The sequence below is a fragment of the Acomys minous genome (genome assembly GCF_964271855.1).
Source record: "Acomys minous genome assembly, chromosome: 1".
In the NCBI taxonomy this organism is placed as follows: domain Eukaryota; kingdom Metazoa; phylum Chordata; class Mammalia; order Rodentia; family Muridae; genus Acomys; species Acomys minous.
Window position 1 is genome coordinate 154771348 of NC_140483.1, and position 18270 is coordinate 154789617.

General features: G+C 41.4%; 1 protein-coding gene across 3 annotated transcripts in view; it reads right to left on the bottom strand.

Annotated features, from left to right (window-relative positions):
- FKBP15 (FKBP prolyl isomerase family member 15) overlaps positions 1-18270 on the bottom strand; it is a 60431-nt gene that overhangs the window by 26169 nt on the left and 15992 nt on the right. For all 3 annotated transcript variants that reach the window (XM_084803242.1, XM_084803241.1, XM_084803240.1), the window contains exons 5-14: positions 13122-13196; positions 12782-12880; positions 11050-11199; positions 9467-9535; positions 8187-8333; positions 7272-7414; positions 6788-6845; positions 5187-5294; positions 3495-3597; positions 2527-2633 (exon numbers count right to left, since the gene is read on the bottom strand). In XM_084803242.1, coding sequence (XP_084659368.1) covers positions 2527-2633; positions 3495-3597; positions 5187-5294; positions 6788-6845; positions 7272-7414; positions 8187-8333; positions 9467-9535; positions 11050-11199; positions 12782-12880; positions 13122-13196 — 1059 coding nt within the window. The remainder of the gene's footprint in view (positions 1-2526; positions 2634-3494; positions 3598-5186; positions 5295-6787; positions 6846-7271; positions 7415-8186; positions 8334-9466; positions 9536-11049; positions 11200-12781; positions 12881-13121; positions 13197-18270) is intronic.

Here is an 18270-nt window from a genome sequence, read left to right on the forward strand (position 1 = left end):
TATTGGTTTTTTGAGACAGGGTTTCTCTTTGGCTGTCCTGGACTAGCTTTGCAGGCTAGACTGGCCTAGAACTCACAGCAATCCACCTGCCTCTGCCTCCCAAGTGCTGTGATTATAGGCGTGCACCACTACACCTGGCTGATATATATTTTTATATATTGATAAAAATATAAGGTTATTCTTACTACAACATACCGTTTATATGTTTCAACTTTTGTTTAAGGTAGTGTACCTATGCAACTCATTTAAAAATGCAATGTGAGGTTCTAGTCCTTTTGAAAGCTACTATTACAAACTCTTTATGATAATTAAGAAATGCAAGTTAGTAGTTAGACAATCAAACTTGCAGTCTTGTTAGAAGCTAGTTTGGTTAATCACAGAAATAAGCTTTATTTAGATTCCTGTTGATGTTTTCACACGTAAGTAGATAGTAAATAGCTTGAAACAAGCAACGTTTGCTTACTCAGATATACTATAGTCTTCAAACACATCAGGGATCTACAGAATATGTAATTTAAAGATGTTTTAATAATAAAAGAAAGGCTTTTTTTTTTTTTTTGACAATGAGGCATGCCTGCTTCTGGCAGCACCGTACTACTTCAAAGAAGATGCTGGGCATCAAAGAACATCCACATGGAGTTTGCTTCAAATGTGACAAAGTTAGCTACCAGGCAAAAAACTGCCTTGCTCAAATGCTGACAGCATGTGGTCCAAGCTGTGGACAAGCAAGACAGAGAGGAAGTTGGCTTTCAAATTTTGCCAAGACAAGGTAGGCCAATCCTTTATAATTCTGGCTTCACAGAAAAGTCTGTCAGATATTCTGAGCCAGTAGTAGACTGAAGAGATGCATGCTCCAACATTGCAGAGGACTCTAGGGTGACTGTCCAGGCAGCAGGCTGTTGGAATGATTTTGTGTGCACTGTGTATAGACTATCTTTGTATTATTCAAATGCTGATTTCTGTGCTGACAGAGATCTGACTACAATGCGACGTTGATATTGTCATTATTATGAGCATCTCCTGTCTCAGTATGTTATAAGCACTGTTCTCCATCACCTTCTGATTGGTCAGATAAAGAGCTGAATGGCCTGTAGCTGAGGGAGGACTTCTGGGCAGAGAGAGGGGGTCTCAGGTGAGAACCGGAGATGCAGAAGTCCCCAGCCAGACACTTGTAAAGAAGCGAGGACTAAAAGACTAAGAATGAAAAGAAAGGTAAAGGGCCAAATGGCAGGACAGTCCAAGCCAATATTTGCTCAGAATCTGCCCAAAGCTAATAATAAATATGATAAGTGTCTATGTTATCATTTGGGAGCTGGGCAGGCACGGCAAGGCCATATGGTTGTAGCCAGCAGTCTCTGTCATTTCTACAGTTTTGGAAGCTGCCTGCTCTGCATTTCCTGTTTACTCAGGAGATATTTTCCCTTCTCAGGTCTCTGATGGGGTTGAAGACTAGATAGAAAGTTAGTCTTACAATTTTCCTTGTTAGCATTCAGAAAACAAACAAACAAACTCATAAAAGAGATGTAAAATTTATAAGGTTGAGAGACATAAAAGTTTAAGTTGTTTAGGATTAAAAAAATGTTTTAGAGCTGGGCGGTGGTGGCACATGCCTTTAATCCCAGCACTTGGGAGGCAGAGGCAGGTGGATCCCTGTAAGTTCAAGTCTAGCCTGGTCTACAGAGTTAGTCCTGGACAGCCAAGGCTACACAGAGAAACCTTGTCTCGAAAAACCAAAAAAACAAAAAACAAAAAAAAATGTTTTAGGTCTAAAAAGGTATTTTTAGGTTGATAAGAGCAAGGTAGGATAGAAAGGATATAGGTACAGAACTTTGGACTCACCAGGATAGGATAAATAATAGAGTATTTTCTCCAAGGTTGTCAAGTACAAACAGACTGGACATTGTGAACGTAATGCTTACCTGATAGTTCTTATAACTGTTCTTATTGTATATAGTTTATTGATGTTAGAGAAAGATTCTCTTATTGGACTAAAGGCGGGAGAGTGCTGGGGTGATCTTTTGTGCAATGTATAAAGATTGCCTTTGATAGTCAAATGCTGATTTCTGTAATGGCAGAGATCTGATTACAGGCTTTGGTTTTATTATTCTAATTGCTCAGCACCTGGCATCATATTTTGGAAACACTCCCTCCAACACCTTATGATTGGTTTAATAAAGAGCTGAACCAACAAGAGCTGAGGCAAGAGAGGATGGCAGGGCTTCTGGCAGAGATAGGAACTCTGGGAAGGAATCTGTAGTGCAAAGATTCACCAGCCAGACATGGAAGAAGAAACAAGTGCTGGAAAAGAAAATGTAAGAGTGTGTGTGTGTGTGTGTGTGTGTGTGTGTGTGTGTATACACATATACACACATACATATTCATATATGTATATATATTCACACATAGATAAATAGATAGATAGATAGATAGATAGATAGATAGATAGATAGACAGAGAGATGGATAAATAGATAGTATGCCAGGTGAGTCAAGACTATAAGAAATTAATTAATTAAAAAATAGTTACCTGGAAGTTCTGAGCATTTCCAGATACAGCTGAGTGGGAATCAAGGGGTGCAACTTGCATCAAGGCAGCAGACGGTGTTTGGAGCCCAGAAGCAGATGGCTGAGGTGCTAAGATAAATATCAATGTATTTTACTGTTATCTCTGCTTGCTTCTTGAGTCAATGCAAAAAAAGAACAATTCTCACCTCAAAGGAGATAAGAGATAATTTATTTTGGAACCAAATATATTTGACCATGGGCTAGGAACACAAAGTCAGATTACTCCAAATTCTACGTTCCTACACAGTTAGCAGTTTCATGGCATTCTCACACATCTAGACACTTTTAAAATATACTAGGTAGGTTCCAGAAAGGCAAAAGGTCTCAGTTTCAGACCTCAGATGCTATCCGAGCACATCCTTAGCTAGTGAAGGCCAGTATTCTATACATTCCAAAGATTTATCTAATAGTGACAGAGATGTTAAGTCACATGCAGCACATACAGGGCAATGAATGGCTACTATGGGTGCTACAGATAGCACAAGATGAATTACAGTTGTTCTCTGAGCCTGCTGGGTCTCTGCGTCTCCACAATCAGGGGCACTCCTATCAGTCAGTCAGCCTTGCAGAAACTTTCCTTCACACTCCTAAGTCAGGAGTGTGCTGACTTTGCCCGGCTTTAACCAGACCACTTTCCTCCATTCATCCCAAAACAGGGCCACAGCATGGATGGAAACAATGTTCCCTCATGCATGTGACTCAGATCCCGTCAGCTGACAAGTGCAAATAACACATACAATGTCTCAACCGCTGAGCACAGACTTCCCTTCCGAAGGGGACATTGCAACACAGCAGAAATCACAACAAACAGGCTGAACACATCTGAGTCCAAAAGTATTCTATTCGAGGACAAACCAACAAGCCTAGCCCACCCCAGCACTAACAAAGCAGGCCAATAATCTAAGGAACACTGAGAGGTCCCTTTCTTACTCTGTGAGGCCATTTGTGGTAACACCGGATGGGCTGGCTGAAGAGAAGACTGGACCGACTGTGTCACCAGGGACTGCCCAGCTCCTCGCAGAACAGTTGCATCCTGAAAGAAACACAAGAGTTGGTCACTATGTGTAGGGCTTTAGCTGAAGACGGAGGCTGTCTCTCACTCTGCTCGCAAGACAGGACTACAAGTTAAGAAAGAGGAAGGAAAGGCAGGCAGGGAGCCAGGAGTCAGGGACATGAGTTGTATGAAGGAAGCACTCAATTATGCAAGAGAGGAAGAGCCCTTATTCCTATAAATCACATCAAATAATTAGTTAATTTCTACAGATGTTCTAACTGTTAGTGTTTTATCATTTCAAGCAGCTAACTGACAGTTTTACAAGACAAACACACCAATACCCGACTGATCTAATCTCTTACAAGGAAAGTCAGCAACAGCCCAGCCTCTCCTTTTCCGCCAAGCAATTTCACAGACCTCAGAGAAGCCACCTTACAGCAGCCGCAGACAGTGGGCAGAGTAGGAGTCACTGCACCCCACAAGCAAGCTAGCTTTGGTAATGTCCATCTTGGATGTTTGCCCTAATTCTTTTGTTGTTGTTGCTTGGTGTTTGGGCTTTTTTTTTTTTAAACAGGGTTTCTCTGTGTAGCCTTGGCTGTCCTAGAACTTGCTCTGTAGACCAGGCTGGCCTTGAACTCACAGCAATCTGTCTGCCTCTGCCTACCGAGTGCTGGGATTAAAGGCGTGTGCCACCACGCCTGGTCATTCTTAAAATATTTTTAAAAGTTCATAAAACAAATGCTGTAACTCTAAGCAAAGCACTGCATTCCTGTTTCATGTAAGACCAGGAAGTCTTGATGCATGGTTCCTGTGACTATGTGCTTGCTGTGGTTCTAGGAAGGGGGAATGGCAGATTTGATTTCAATAAAATTCTTAAACCAACATGGAAAAACATCATATATAAAGTCATAAAATTTAACAGCTTGATATTTAAACAGCATCAGTATAAAGACCAGTATTTCCAAAATTGATTTAAACACTCAATCAGCAAACATGAATGGAAGTCAAAGCAGTAGCATGTGCCTATAGTGCTATACGCGAGGGAGGCTGAGGTAGGAAATCACTTGAACCCAGGATTTATGAGCCTAGGCAACATGGTGAGAGACTCAGTCTCAAAGGAAAAAGAATTGAGCACCTGTAGACATGTATGCAGACAAAACACCCATATGCATAAAAAATAATTAAGTAAAAATTTTAAAGAATAAAGGAAACTAAAAAAAAAAAAAAAAAAAAAAAAAGAATAGAGTACCTGCTATGGGCTGCAAATCTTCTTGCCTGAAGATTGAATTTTTTGTTCACAACATGAATCAAATCAGATTTATTACTTCCAGGCAGCTAAAGAGTATAAACAATGTAGATTCCAGATCCCAGTACACGAACACTAACCAAACTCTTGGTCTAGTTCTTGTGTCTGATGTATGAAATCACTTTTAATGAGTCAAGTGCTTGGTCAGATGTGGAGGACTCACCTCCATTCGGGGATGGGCTAGTCACAGTAAAGGGCATGTACCACATTGATCTCAAATAGTGGCTCTGGGCTAGAAGCAGCAAAGGCACTTATTTGAACCAAAGAAACAGAAGACGGCGGTACCCACACCACACTTTTTACCATAGTGAAGGGGACATACTTCGGTTTCTGAGTCGTTGGAATCCAGCTGTGGTGGAAGAATGGGCAGCATGGGCTGGCCCATTTTAGCCATCCGAGAGATCAGCCTGGCCTTGACTGTATCAGGACTCTAAAGAGAAGGTACAAACATCACTGTGGCTGAGGCTTATTGCTTTCAAACAGGTGCACTTCTTTGCCTTGTGCTAAAACTTTTAATTCTTTTATTACTTATTGGAAGCCATTTCTTCTAGAACTCAAGAATTATTTATGAAACCAACTACAATGTAAATACTATGTAAATACAATACTGAGGAAGTAATGACAAGAAAGGTGTCCTGTGCACATTCAGCTCACACGCAATCCCTACAACGCCCCCCAAAAGGAAGTCAGAATTAAAGACGTCATGTATAGAAGCATACAATTAATAATATCAACAGTAAAAATTCAGTCCTTGTAGATTGGAGTGGACTGCTTTCATATGCACGGTCTCTTTTAAACCAAGGTCCCCAATGTAAAATGAGAGTGCAAATGCACACTTGGTTTATCTTCCTGGGTTTAGAAGAGTTTTTACCCACATCAGGCCAATTGCCTATGCAGTGCCTCCTGTTGTGGCTGAATGTGCACAGGGCTGGAGGAAGGGCCTGGCTTCACCCATCACTTACTGTCCCCAGCAGTGGGGGAGGCCTTGCTGAGCTTGAAGTTCATTGTCTACTCTCTGGTCCACCTGCAGCACACTCAGAGCCTGCATGGACCAAGTAGTGCAGCAGCAAACTATCTTTTATAACCTTCCTAAAAGCAGTCTAACCCAAACTTTACTGAAATAGCAGTTGGTCCTCTCCTCTGACCACTGGGGAAACAGAAAATCAGTGACCTGCTCAGAGACAGTCGGTGGATGAAGAAGCCTCAATCCCTCTGAGAGTTTGAAAGTACAAGATGTCTACCCTTTCAGGTAAATGAGTGCTCTCCAATCCCTCTCCCACACACACCTTTGATAGCGGGGGAGATTGGTAGTATTTTGTTTTTGAGATAAAATACACACAACATAAAATTATATTAGCACCAATTATAATGTGAACAGTGCTTCTTAAGCATTTATAATATGCTAACTGTTATAATATGAAAACTTAGTAAGTGCTCATTTCCTTATGACAATTTACAGATGAAGAAATAAACCTGTTTAGAGAGTAAGTTCTTCAAGGTCATACAGAATAAGTAACAGAGAAAGCCAAGGATGAACCCCTAACCCATTCCTGTTGCAATAAATGGCATCTCTAAGATGGAAGTGCACTTTCCTGCTCACTAAACAACTTGACACAGGCTCTGCGCTTAGAGCTTTATGAATATCTTTAATCCTCACAGGAATTGTTAATGGGGCTGTGAAAATTATTTTTGCCGTAATATTGAAGAATCTGAGGATTATAAAAGTTAGATCATTTTCTACGGGCCACATGCCTTTAATTCAGATCTATGGATGTAAAAGTTCAAGCTAATTTCTACTAATTTCCAAGGAAAATAAGTGAATATACGAACAACTAATTTCTATCCTACATCAGTGGCTCTCAACCACGTGCTAGGCACATGAAACAAGCATTCCAGGGCTTAGGGGTACAGAATCATACTTACCGTATTTACAGTAAGCTGTTCACTGAGAGAGTTAGATTTGGAACGAAGAGCCGGCTCCCTGAAATCAAATAAAACATCTGAGATAATGCAAAATCTATAATCACAAGCCCAAATTACACTGGCCTTAAAACATTGTTTTTGAAACATCCAATTGAATAGCTAAAACTGAATTTTAACCCCTCTTTATTTGTATAGTCCTTGAACCACCAAAGCGGAACAATCTTTCATTCAGATTCGCTCTGCTGTCTCGGAGACCTGCATTCTGCATTCACACTCTTTGCCCTCTGCTCAGCTTCCTTCCTGAGTTTTGCAGGTATTCTTATGACCATTTCACAGTTAATAATCCACTATTAGAAGACTGATACACATTTTCCTGCTCCTGTCTTTGTTTTCCCCGATTACTTAAAATCGATTGTAGTTTTAAACTACATCTCAGGAACCATGTGGAAGACTCCTAGAGCTTGCCACGGCCCTAGTGTCTTACCCAGATTTGAGAGGCAGTGTTATGGGTGGTGTCACAACAGGATCAGCTGGGAGGCTGTCAGCAGTGGGTATGGGGGAGGGGGCTGCAGAATCCCGGGAGCTCACACTATGGCCATCAGAGCCAGAATCTCTGGCAAACTTCACCTAGGGTGGAATAAAGGAAATTCCGCTACCATTATCATCTGTGTGTGTGAACAAGCATGTGCACTTTTACAATGGGGCTGTTCTGCTTACTTGCTTATACATTAATGTACTTCTACATCAGAAATGTATCTTCACTGTTCTCAGTTACTGAAGAGTGCGTCTAACTTCAAGGTCATGCTCTTTCCTGCTATGGTCTACAAGGTAAAATCTCCAAAGAATTTCTGAACAGAACTCATAAACATGGATGCTATTATAAAAACCTATTTCACATAATTAGATGGCTTATTTCTATCACAAATAATGCTTTAATAAATAGCTCTATGTCTACATCTTTGCACATAATCTTACATATTTCTAGTATAAATTCCTGTAAGTTAAATTATTGGATAAAAGATGTACTCTTAAAAGCTGGGTGTGGTGGCACACGCCTTTCATCCCAGCACTTGGGAGACAGAAGCAGGTGGATTGCTGTGAGTTTGAGGCCAGCCTGGTCTACAGAGCTACTCCAGGACAGCTAAGGCTAACAGAGAAAGACCCTGCCTTGGGGGGGGGGAAGGGGGGGAAGGTGCACTCTTGGGCCAAGAAGGCCACTAAGTGGGTAAAAACCACACACATGTACACATACACACACACACACACACACACACACACACACACACACAGAAGTATGATTATGTATACAAATATGTGTGGTCATTACAGACAGCATGCCTGAAGGCAAGCACTTTTCAGAATCTGATTTATAAGTACAACACAGGGCAGCTTCACTTACCCGCCTAACTTCCACCTCAAATACCAGGATGGAGTCGGCTGGCTGAGTCCAGCCTATTACTCCTTCAGAGCCAACAGCACAGGCTGAAGGAATAATAATCAACCGCTTTCCGCCTTTCTTCATGCCCAGTAGTCCGTCCTCTAAACTCTAGAGAAATCAGAATTGGGAAAAGCTCATAAGGCAAAAAGCACATGAACATACACACAAACACATAAACTCACATACAACACATAGACAATCTAGAATATTCCTTCTAAATAACTGTCATAGTGAACCAGAAAGACAGCTCACAAGGTAAGGGAATTTGCCACTAAAACTGATGACCTGAATTTGAGATTTCTGGGAAACCACATGGAGGGAGGAGAGAACTTTCTCTTGAAAGTTCTAACCTCTCTCTCTTTCTCTCTCTCTCTCTCTCTCTCTCTCTCTCTCTCTCTCTCTCTCTCTCTCTCTTTACACACACACACACACACACACACACACACACACACACACACACACACTAAAAGCTGGCCTATCTGGAGTTGGGCAAGACCCCTAAATAATAGAAAAAAAGAATCAGATCTATTAAAGGAGAATGGAAGCTATCACCTACTAAGCACATTTTTCAGGTAGCACGGTTAAGCATTCTACCCGTTTGTTTACTCTCATGACTGTTAGCACTGCCGTCACTTCTCAAGTGAGAAAACAAGCTTTGGAGGTTCAATTGCTGCCCCTAAGATCATACAGCCAGCAGGTGTTAAGCTGAGGTTGAACATGAGACCTGCCTAACTTTGAGGAACATGCCTTCTTAACTACTTAACAGAAAAAGTCTCCAAAGAAACAATGCCGTGAAAAAACCCATTTGTACATGGATGAATGGACACAGTGCAATGCACTAACATGTCCAACACCATGACACTGCATCCATGTAAAATGTTCATTGATCAAGCAAAATTCACAAGTCAAATCCCAAAGCTGTGGTCCTTATGTTCCATCAAATCAAACAGATGAGAACCAAGCATTATGGCAGCTGCTAGAAGGAACAGTGGCACCTCTCCATTACGCAGTAGGACAATGAAATCATTTCCTTAGAGGCACAGGATGAAAAGAAAGGGTGGGGTCTAAGAAAACACCTGCACTCATCTTCATTATAGCTTCTCATAGGTAAACATCTCCCAATGTCAGCAGTGTAAACACCTTTTCCCTTCCTACTTTCCAACCAAGCATTTCCAGACTCTAAAAGAGGTCAGGTTAGAGATGTCACAACATTTAAGCTTAATTCCAAAACAGGGTTTTACCTTGACAACTTTTCCTGATCCTAATTTCAGGCGAAGCGGTTTATCTTTGTTAGCAGTAGAGTCAAAAACCTGCCATTTGGTAAAGTAAAAAAAGTCAGCCGATTTCAAAAACAATACCCATCATGATGCTAATTAACTAACGAGGTCAGTACTTCCTGAACAGGAAGTGGGCAGGTATAATGGGCACAGGGCTCCTGAAGAGGATAAAAAGATGGAGCTACAACATAGTTTGATTTGTCAAATTGGGGGAACACATTTCTGGCACCATTCACTGAAGCACTTGCCATCTTCAAATAGTCTCAGTAAATGTACTCATTTGGTGCTGAGACAGCCCTTCCAAGAAAGCCGTGCAAAGATCACCAACATCCATGCACAAATGGGGGGGGGGGGAGTGCTTAGGGGAGCTGATCAGGTCAAACTGGGAAACAATTGGGACTTAATCCCCCACACCCTTGTTTTTGGTTTTGGTTTTTGGGTTTTCCAGACAGACAGGGTTTCTCTCTGTATAACCTTGGCTGCCTTGGACTTGTTTTGTAGACCAGACTGGCCTCAAATTCACAGAGATCCGCCTGCCTCTGCCCCTGAGTGCTGGTATCAGAGTTGTGTACTACCACACTTGGCTCCACGCCCTTGTTTTTTTTTGTTTGTTTGTTTGGTTTTTGTTTTTGTTTTTTGTTTTTTGTTTTTTTTTTTGTTTTTTCAGACAGGGTTTCCCTGTGTAGCCTTGGTTGTCCTGGACTCACTTTGTAGACCAGTCTAGCCTCAAACTCATATCGATCCTCCTGCCTCTGCCTCCCAAGTGCTAGGATTAAAGGTGTGCACCACGCTCGGCATCACGCCCTTGTTTTTTGATGCAGGGTTTCCCTATGTAGCCCTGGCTGGATTGGAATTCACTATGTAGCCCTGGCTGGGCCCAAACTCATAGAAATCTGCCTATACATGCCTCCCAAGGGCTGGGATGAAAGACCTGTGCCACTGTGCTCCACACATTCACACTTTCTAAGTCATACGGCTCTTTCTGTCATGTCATATTATTTTTATAAATTTAACAATATTAAAAACACAACAATTCCAACATATTTATAGTGTCTGTTAAAAAGGAAAATAGTAACTAGACACAGTTGGTATGTGCTTTTAATCCTGGCACTCTGCAGACAGGGGCAGAGGCAGAAGCAGACAGACTTCTGAGATCTCCAGCCATCCTGGTCTACATAGCAAGTTCCAGGCTACACAGGGCTACATGGTGAGCCCTTGTCTCAAAAAGAGAAAGAAAGATGGTGAAAAGGGCTAAAAATAAGATCTACTTCCTAAAGATATATTCAAGTTTAACACTGGCAGTGAGGACAAGACATACATGAATTATCCTTTGGAAACTGTTTCCACCTGAATATGAGATGTGGTGTGGGGACACTGAGTACATTTGACAGGAGCATTTCAGGAGTGTGTCCCAAATACAGTTGTGGAGACTAATTCAGCCTCCCCAGAGGTTTCTACTGGCCAATAGCCACAGTTCACTTTCCATGTGCACATGGAAGGCCACATGCCACACACATAGAAAGAACTTGCAGAGCATGCTGTCTTACCTGACCCAGCATATGATTTTGAAGGAGCCAGCCCGTATAGGCTACTTCCAAAGAATCGCCAGTGTCCACAGCAGGACCCTCTACTGCAACCAGGTCCTGATAGAGCACTGCGTCCAAGGACGAAATGCTATTGCACTTGGCCACACACACCTGAAAGATCAAAATCGGAGTGCCATAAGCTTGGTTTAAGCTTCATAGCCATCTGATCACTGCTAATATTCTTTCTCCAACAGCTCCATCCACTGACAGATTACAAGGTTAGAAGTAAGCCATTCCAAAGTCAGTAATCTGGCCAGCGATCAAGGTGCCTAACAAGACAGCACTGGAGTCAGAATGTCTGGATTCAGATCTAGGCATTGCCAATTCTTAATTCTGACCTGAGGCAAGTAACTTAATCTCCATACACCTACCCGTTCCCACTTGCAAAATGAAGAAAAGAACTTGGCAAAACTTACAGGGTGGCTTTGAAAATTAAATGGGCTAATACAGAGTGCTTAGCAATGCACCTAGGAAATAGCAGTAGGTATGCAGAGGCTCTGACCTCATGATTGAATAATCACCTCCAAAGACCCAACCTCCTACTACCATTACCTCAGTGATTAGATTTCAACAATGTGACCTCTAGAGGGAAAGGCACATGGTTCATTCAAGCTTCTAATACTTTTCCATGAGGTGGAAAGAAAAAATACACAAAACATAGAACTCTTGAAGGAATACACATACTTACACCTATTACACATATTTTTTTTTAAATGTAATATGTTAACACATGTACTCTGGGTAGTGAAATTTAGGATTTTGTGTGTGTGTGTGTGCTGTATATTTGTATGGGTGCACATGTGTGTTCGGATGTGTATGTACTACCTTTAGCCCTGGTCCTCAGGAGCTGTCCATCTTGCATTTTTAGAACGGATCTCCCACTGGCCTGGAGCTGCCCCAATGAGCTATGGTGGCTGCCTGGTGAACATCGGGATCCACCCGCTTGCCTGTGCAGCGCTGGGGTTGTAAGTATGCACCACCACTCTTGGCTTTCCCTTTTTCACATGGTTCTAGGGGTTGAACTCACGTCCTCATGTTTACGCAGCAAGCACTTTACTAACTAACCCTTAAATTATTTTTTCTACAATAAGTTTATAAAATTTTGAGTTTTTTTAAATGCTACTTTTACAAGTTTCATATATCTTTAAGAAAATTGTATACCAAAAAGTGGGGATTTTTGTATGTGTATGTGTGTGTGGTATGTATGGTCAGATGTGTGGGCACATGGGTGTGTGGCTGCATGTGTCTGGAGGCCAGAGGTTAATGTCAGGTGTCTTCCTTGGTTGCTATATTGACTGAGGCAGGGTCTCTGGCTGAACCCAGAGCTCTTTGATTCTTTTAGTCTAACCAGCCATCTAACTGTCTAACTGTCACATCTGTCCAGCACTTTTATGGGTGCTGGGGGATGTGAACTTTGGTCCCCACACTTGTATAGCGACGAGTGCTTTAACCATTCCATCCCAGCAAGAAGTGTTTAATCAAATAAGCTTATATTTCCCCATTTATCCCTTTCAACATTTCCTCAGGCAGTTTCAGTAAAACCTTCTATTCTTTTCCTGAAACACAGCAAGTTTAGTGGGTTCTTTACCTTGTCATTAATAACATAGAGCAGTTATGGTCTTTGATAACTTAAATAAGGAAGACTCCAGACAAGTGCTGTGGCTTTGCCCAGGAAAGAGTAAGAAGACGTCACCTGTTTACTGAACGCCACAGCGGCCTTCTCTGACTCAAACATGATAGACCAGTTTTGTCTCTGGTCATCATAAAAGGTGCTGTAGTTATTTGGCCGAACCTGGGGGGGAAAAGTTTGGAAAGTTCATGTAGGGCAGCACATGGGTAAAGCTGACTTCCTCAGCTCACAGAGGAAGACCGATCCAGGGGACTGAGAGAGGTGGCCAACAGGAGCCCTCCCCGCCACTGCACCCCCACCAGAGAAGCCAGGAGGCCTTTCTGGAAGGTTGCTTACTGGTGACTAGGCCCACCTCTCCCACACAGCTAATGGGGCTACTGATTCCAGATTGAGGGACTCTTACCATTAGCTCAAAGTTCAGATGAATCGTAGCAACAGTCACTGGCTGCTGCTGACTGATGTAAAGAAGAATCCTATACTGTACTCAAAAACAATGGCAGAAAAAGAAAGCATGTTAAAAGGCAACACAGAACCAGCAGTAAGACATGAGGTTACACTTCATACAGTTATACATCTCAAAACTGCTCAGACTGTCAATTACAATTTTTCACTGCCCATTTTACCTCTTCATTTAGGCCTCACTCTTGAGCCATAATTAGCAATAGCTTTATTTTGTTGGTATTTCCATTCATATGAGTGGTAACTAAGCAATGGTAACAGATACTTTATGAAAATGCAAGGCAGATTTGGGGTGCATGTCTGTAACCCCAGCACTTGGGAGGCTGAGGCAGGAGGATTGCCATGAGTCTAAGTTCAGCATGAACTATAGAATGAAATCCTGTCTCAAAAAAACCAATCAACCAACCAAAACAAAACAAAAGCAAAAAAGCAAACAAAACCCACCAGCCAATCAATAACAACAACAAAAACCTTTTCTTTCTTTTTTGTTTGGTTTTGGTTTGGTTTTCTTTTTGTTTTCTGGTTTTTCGAGACAGGGTCTCTCTGTGTAGTCTTGACTGTCCTGGGCTCATTTTGTAGACCAGACTGACCTGGAACTCACAGAGATCAGCCTGCCTCTGTCTCTCAAGTGCTGGGATTAAAGGCGTGCACCACCACTGCCTGGCCAACAAAAACCTTTTCAATTTGAGGGGAAAAAAAAAACATGTACAGCCCAGTGAATTTTCACATGTATATGTGCTCATGTGGCTACCAAGCAGATTGAGAAAAGACCAGTGTTTCTTTTCCTACATCCTAGATAGCTCCCTCTGTCCCCTCCCGCCAACAATCTCTCCCCACCCCAGAGAACCACTACTCTAACACAGTCACAGATCAATTTCACTATAGGTAAATGAATATAAACAGCTTACAGACCTTGAATTTGTCTGGTTTTTTTTTTTTTCACTTACAATGTAAACTACGCCTTGTTACTTCATTTACCACCACTTGGTTCTCTACTGTCAGTTACCATTGTTCTATATGAACAAAGCACACGTATTTTTACCCACTCTCCTAGTTATAGCTATTCAAGTTGGCAACAGTTTGAAACCATTATGGATAATGAATCCATGAACTTTCCCCATGTCTTGTGGAGGAGATTCCCATAGTAACAATCTTCTGGCAATGGATTCTCTCAACTTTGTTTGTCTGCTAATTTATTTTGCCCTTATTTATAACCAGTATTTTTCTTGGCATGGGATTATCCATAGGAGGTCAAGATTATAGTACAGAACATGTACTTAGCAGGGTCATGAATAAGAAAAAGCAAAAACGAACTTTGAGGGCACTGAGCTAACAATGTAAGGTAATCACAAAAACACCATTCCACTTACAAGAGGTATGTAAAATTCAGGCAAATTCAGAGATAACGGATTAGAGGTTATGGTGGACTAGGGAAGGGAGAAGAAGGGTTACCTCTTACTGATGCTTTCTGTTTGAGGTTATTAAAAGATGGGTGGAGTGGTAATGAGTTCTTAGTACTATGAATGTAATGAAAGCCACTGGACTGGGGCTGCAGAGATGGGTCGGCAGTTAAGAGCACTGCTGTTCTTCCAGAGGACCTGAGTCCAATTCCTAGCACCCACATGATGGCTCACAACCATCAGTAGCTCCAGTCCTAAGGGAATCCAACACTCTCTTCTGGCCTCTTTTGGTACCAGGTACACAAGTACTATACAGACATACATGTAGGCAAACCACATATACAGATAAAAAATAAATATAAATAAAGCAAAATAGTCACAGACTGTGTACTTAAAATGTTAAACTGCAAAATTATATATATATATATATATATATACACACACACATACATATATACACACATACATATATGTATGTTAGTCAGCCTCCATGTGAATGGATTCTAGTCCTATAGATTTAAACATATACTTTAAAAAATATTCCTTAAATAATAGAACACCTATGTAGCATTTATATTCTATTAGATGGTACAAATAACTTAGGGGCGATTTAAAGTTTATGGAAGGATATACAAGTGTAGCCTTCTGGCACTTTACACAAGGCAAAATATTCATATGCCTAAAATAAAATAAATAAATCATTAAAATTTTTAAGAATCATATATTTGTGATTTTTCTTATTTAGGAAGAGGGGAGGACCCTGGAACCAATCTTCCAGAGACTTACGGATGAGTATGTATATGTATACTATAAATGGATTAAACAAACCTCCAAAGAATTAAACTTCACCCTCTGGTCTAGAGACACGATGATGGATCAGTGGTTAAGAGCACTTGCTGCTCTTCCAGAGGACCTGAGTCCAGTTCCCCAAATCCATGATAATCCCTCTAACTCTAGGGAACAGATGCCTCTGGCCTCCTCAGGTCCCTGCACTCACATGCACATTCCCACATGCAGACACAAGTACTTACACATAACTAAAAACAGTAAAAAAAAAAAAAAATACATATTTTTAGAATAAAATTTGTCCTTAGAAATATGGGGAGCTGTGAAGGCTGCTATGTGATTTTATGTGATTTTTTTTTCAAAGTGAAGGGTTGAACCCTCAGTTCAACTGTAGACTGACCTGGTTGTAAGAGGATTAGACATTAGTAAGAATGAGTTTACTGCTGGGTGCAGTGACGCATGTAATCCCAGAACTCAGGGAGGCAGAGGCAGGCAGATCTCTGTGAGTTCAAGGCCAGCCTAGTCTACACAGCTTTACACAGAGAAACCCTATCTTGAAAAAAGAAAAAAAAGAAAGAAAGAAAGAATCATTTTACCCGGGCTAGAAAGTTGGCTCAGAGCTCATGCACACTGGTCTTTCTTGCACAGGACCCAGGCTTGATTCCTAACACCCACCGTGACTCACAACCATCCTAACTCCAGTTCCAGAGGGAGCCAATGCCCTCTTCTCACTTCCACGGGCACCGTGCACTCACTTGGTACACAGAAAAACAAAATGCAGGCAAAATATTCATATGCCTAAAATAAATAAATCATTAAAATTTTTAAGAATCAGTCTTCTCTGAGTTGCCCTGAATCTCCGGCAGGACCTTTCCAAGCTTTTGGCTGAAAGGCCTAGAAAGTCTCTAACTCCTTGATTCTTAAAGTTTTACTCAACAGATTTTTTCAGCTACATCCCCACAAAGTTTAAATCTAGCAAATAGAGGGAAAGGAAGGTGGCTGCTCCCTGTTACAGGTCCTCTCCCTCAATTAGTGTCTCTCCTATATACCACAAAGCTGCAGGGATCGTTCTGACTCTGGCATAGTGTCTGGACTTTGGTGCCACTCCTGAATTCAATAGATGTCACACAGGGAAAATCAATATTGAGCTGCAAGAGTCTCCAGTTTTGTCAGTTTCTCATTTCTTAAGCAGTCTCTCTGCTTGTGTCCTACCTGCTGCCTAGACTACACCTCAAATCAGCAATATGCTCGAGACACAGAACAGAGACATCTCACTGGTGAGGTTTTTCTCTGAGGTTTTAATTTATCAACCCTTCATCATTTCTTCAGCTCTCCGGTGAGGTAGGTTTTTGTTTTTGTTTTTGCTTTTGTTCTTGTTTTTCTTTTTTTTTTAATTGAAAAAACTTTACAATATAATTGTTGCAATTTAACTGTTTCTTTCTTTGCTAAGACAGTGTCTCACTCAAGGGCTGGCCCTTGAACCTACAGAGACCCTCCTGCCTCTGTCTCTCAAACTCTGAAAGATCTGTGCTACCACAGCTATCAGATTCTATTTTTTATTTAATATGAAGAGGTGTTTTGTCTGCAGGTATGTCTGTGTACCATGTTTGTGCCTTGTGCATGGTGCCTGCTGAGGCCAGAAGAGAGCATTGGATGCCCTAGAATGGAAGTTACAGATAGTGTGAGCAGTGCTGTGGATGCTGGTAACTGAATCTGGGTCCTCTGAAAGGGCAGCCAGGGTTCTTAACCATTGAGCCATCCCTCCAACCCCCACAATTTATTTTATTTTTGTGTATGGGTGTTTTGCCTGCAAAAATGTCAGTGCATGCATTGCTTACAGAGGCCAGAAGAGGGCATGAAATCGCCTGAATTGGAATTACAGACAGCTGTGAGCCAATATGTGGGTGCAGGGAACCAAACCCAGGTTCTCTGGAAGAGAAGCCAGTACTCTTAACCACTAAGCCACTTCTCCAGCCCCTTAACTGCTTTTTTTTCTAATTGGTTCTCCAATCCACCACCTTTTCTGGCAGTCGAGCACATCTCAAAACTAGAGTTCTCAGATCCAAATTATAATCTCCAGTGAAAGAATAGATTGGATAATAATCAGTGGCAGCTGCTAAACACAAAACAAAAGGCAGCCAGGCACCATTTGCCTCCTAATGGGAGGATGAAAGATTTAAGGGGCACAGGAACCAACTGCAATGGAGAACCTCACTAGAGGTCGGTTCAATTAGAAGTATAACAATAGAAGAAAAACAATAAAAGAAAAAAATTGATCACATCCTAAAAGTGACTGAAATTAAGCTGCACTATTTACTTTTTTAACAGTGATAATGACATGACAGTTTTGTTTTAAAGGATCTCATCTTTTAGAATTATATACTAAAACATTTACCACTGAAATTGTATATTGGAGATCAGTTCAAAATAACTGAGTGGGAAAGGAAAGAGGCGAGGCAGGATTACAGATGAAAGACTAATGACCACTGGAGCTTAGTACTAATACTGTGGCTTAATATTTAAGTCCCACTGGTTTGTGCTTCAAATTTCCCAGACCTGTTTTGGTGTGCCTGAGTGTGTTGTCCATTGTGTTGGTCACCATGGGCAACTAATCTTAGCTTTGTGCTGAGAGTGGCAGAGTAGCAGGAACACTGTGTTCTCTGGACCTCTGAAATACCAGAATTTCTTATGTCTGGCTCAATAATGTCTAACTCAATGATTCAATGTTCTGGAGTGGTATTTGAGCTGGATGTACTAACTCAAGGAAGTCACGCTTGGGAGCAATTAGTAACATCCACTACACTTCACCCTGACTATTGTACAGTGATCACCCGCTCAACCTTATTTTCAGTCTTGCAAGGAAAAGTACTGGTCATTGACACAGGCATAAAGACAGAGCACACTGAC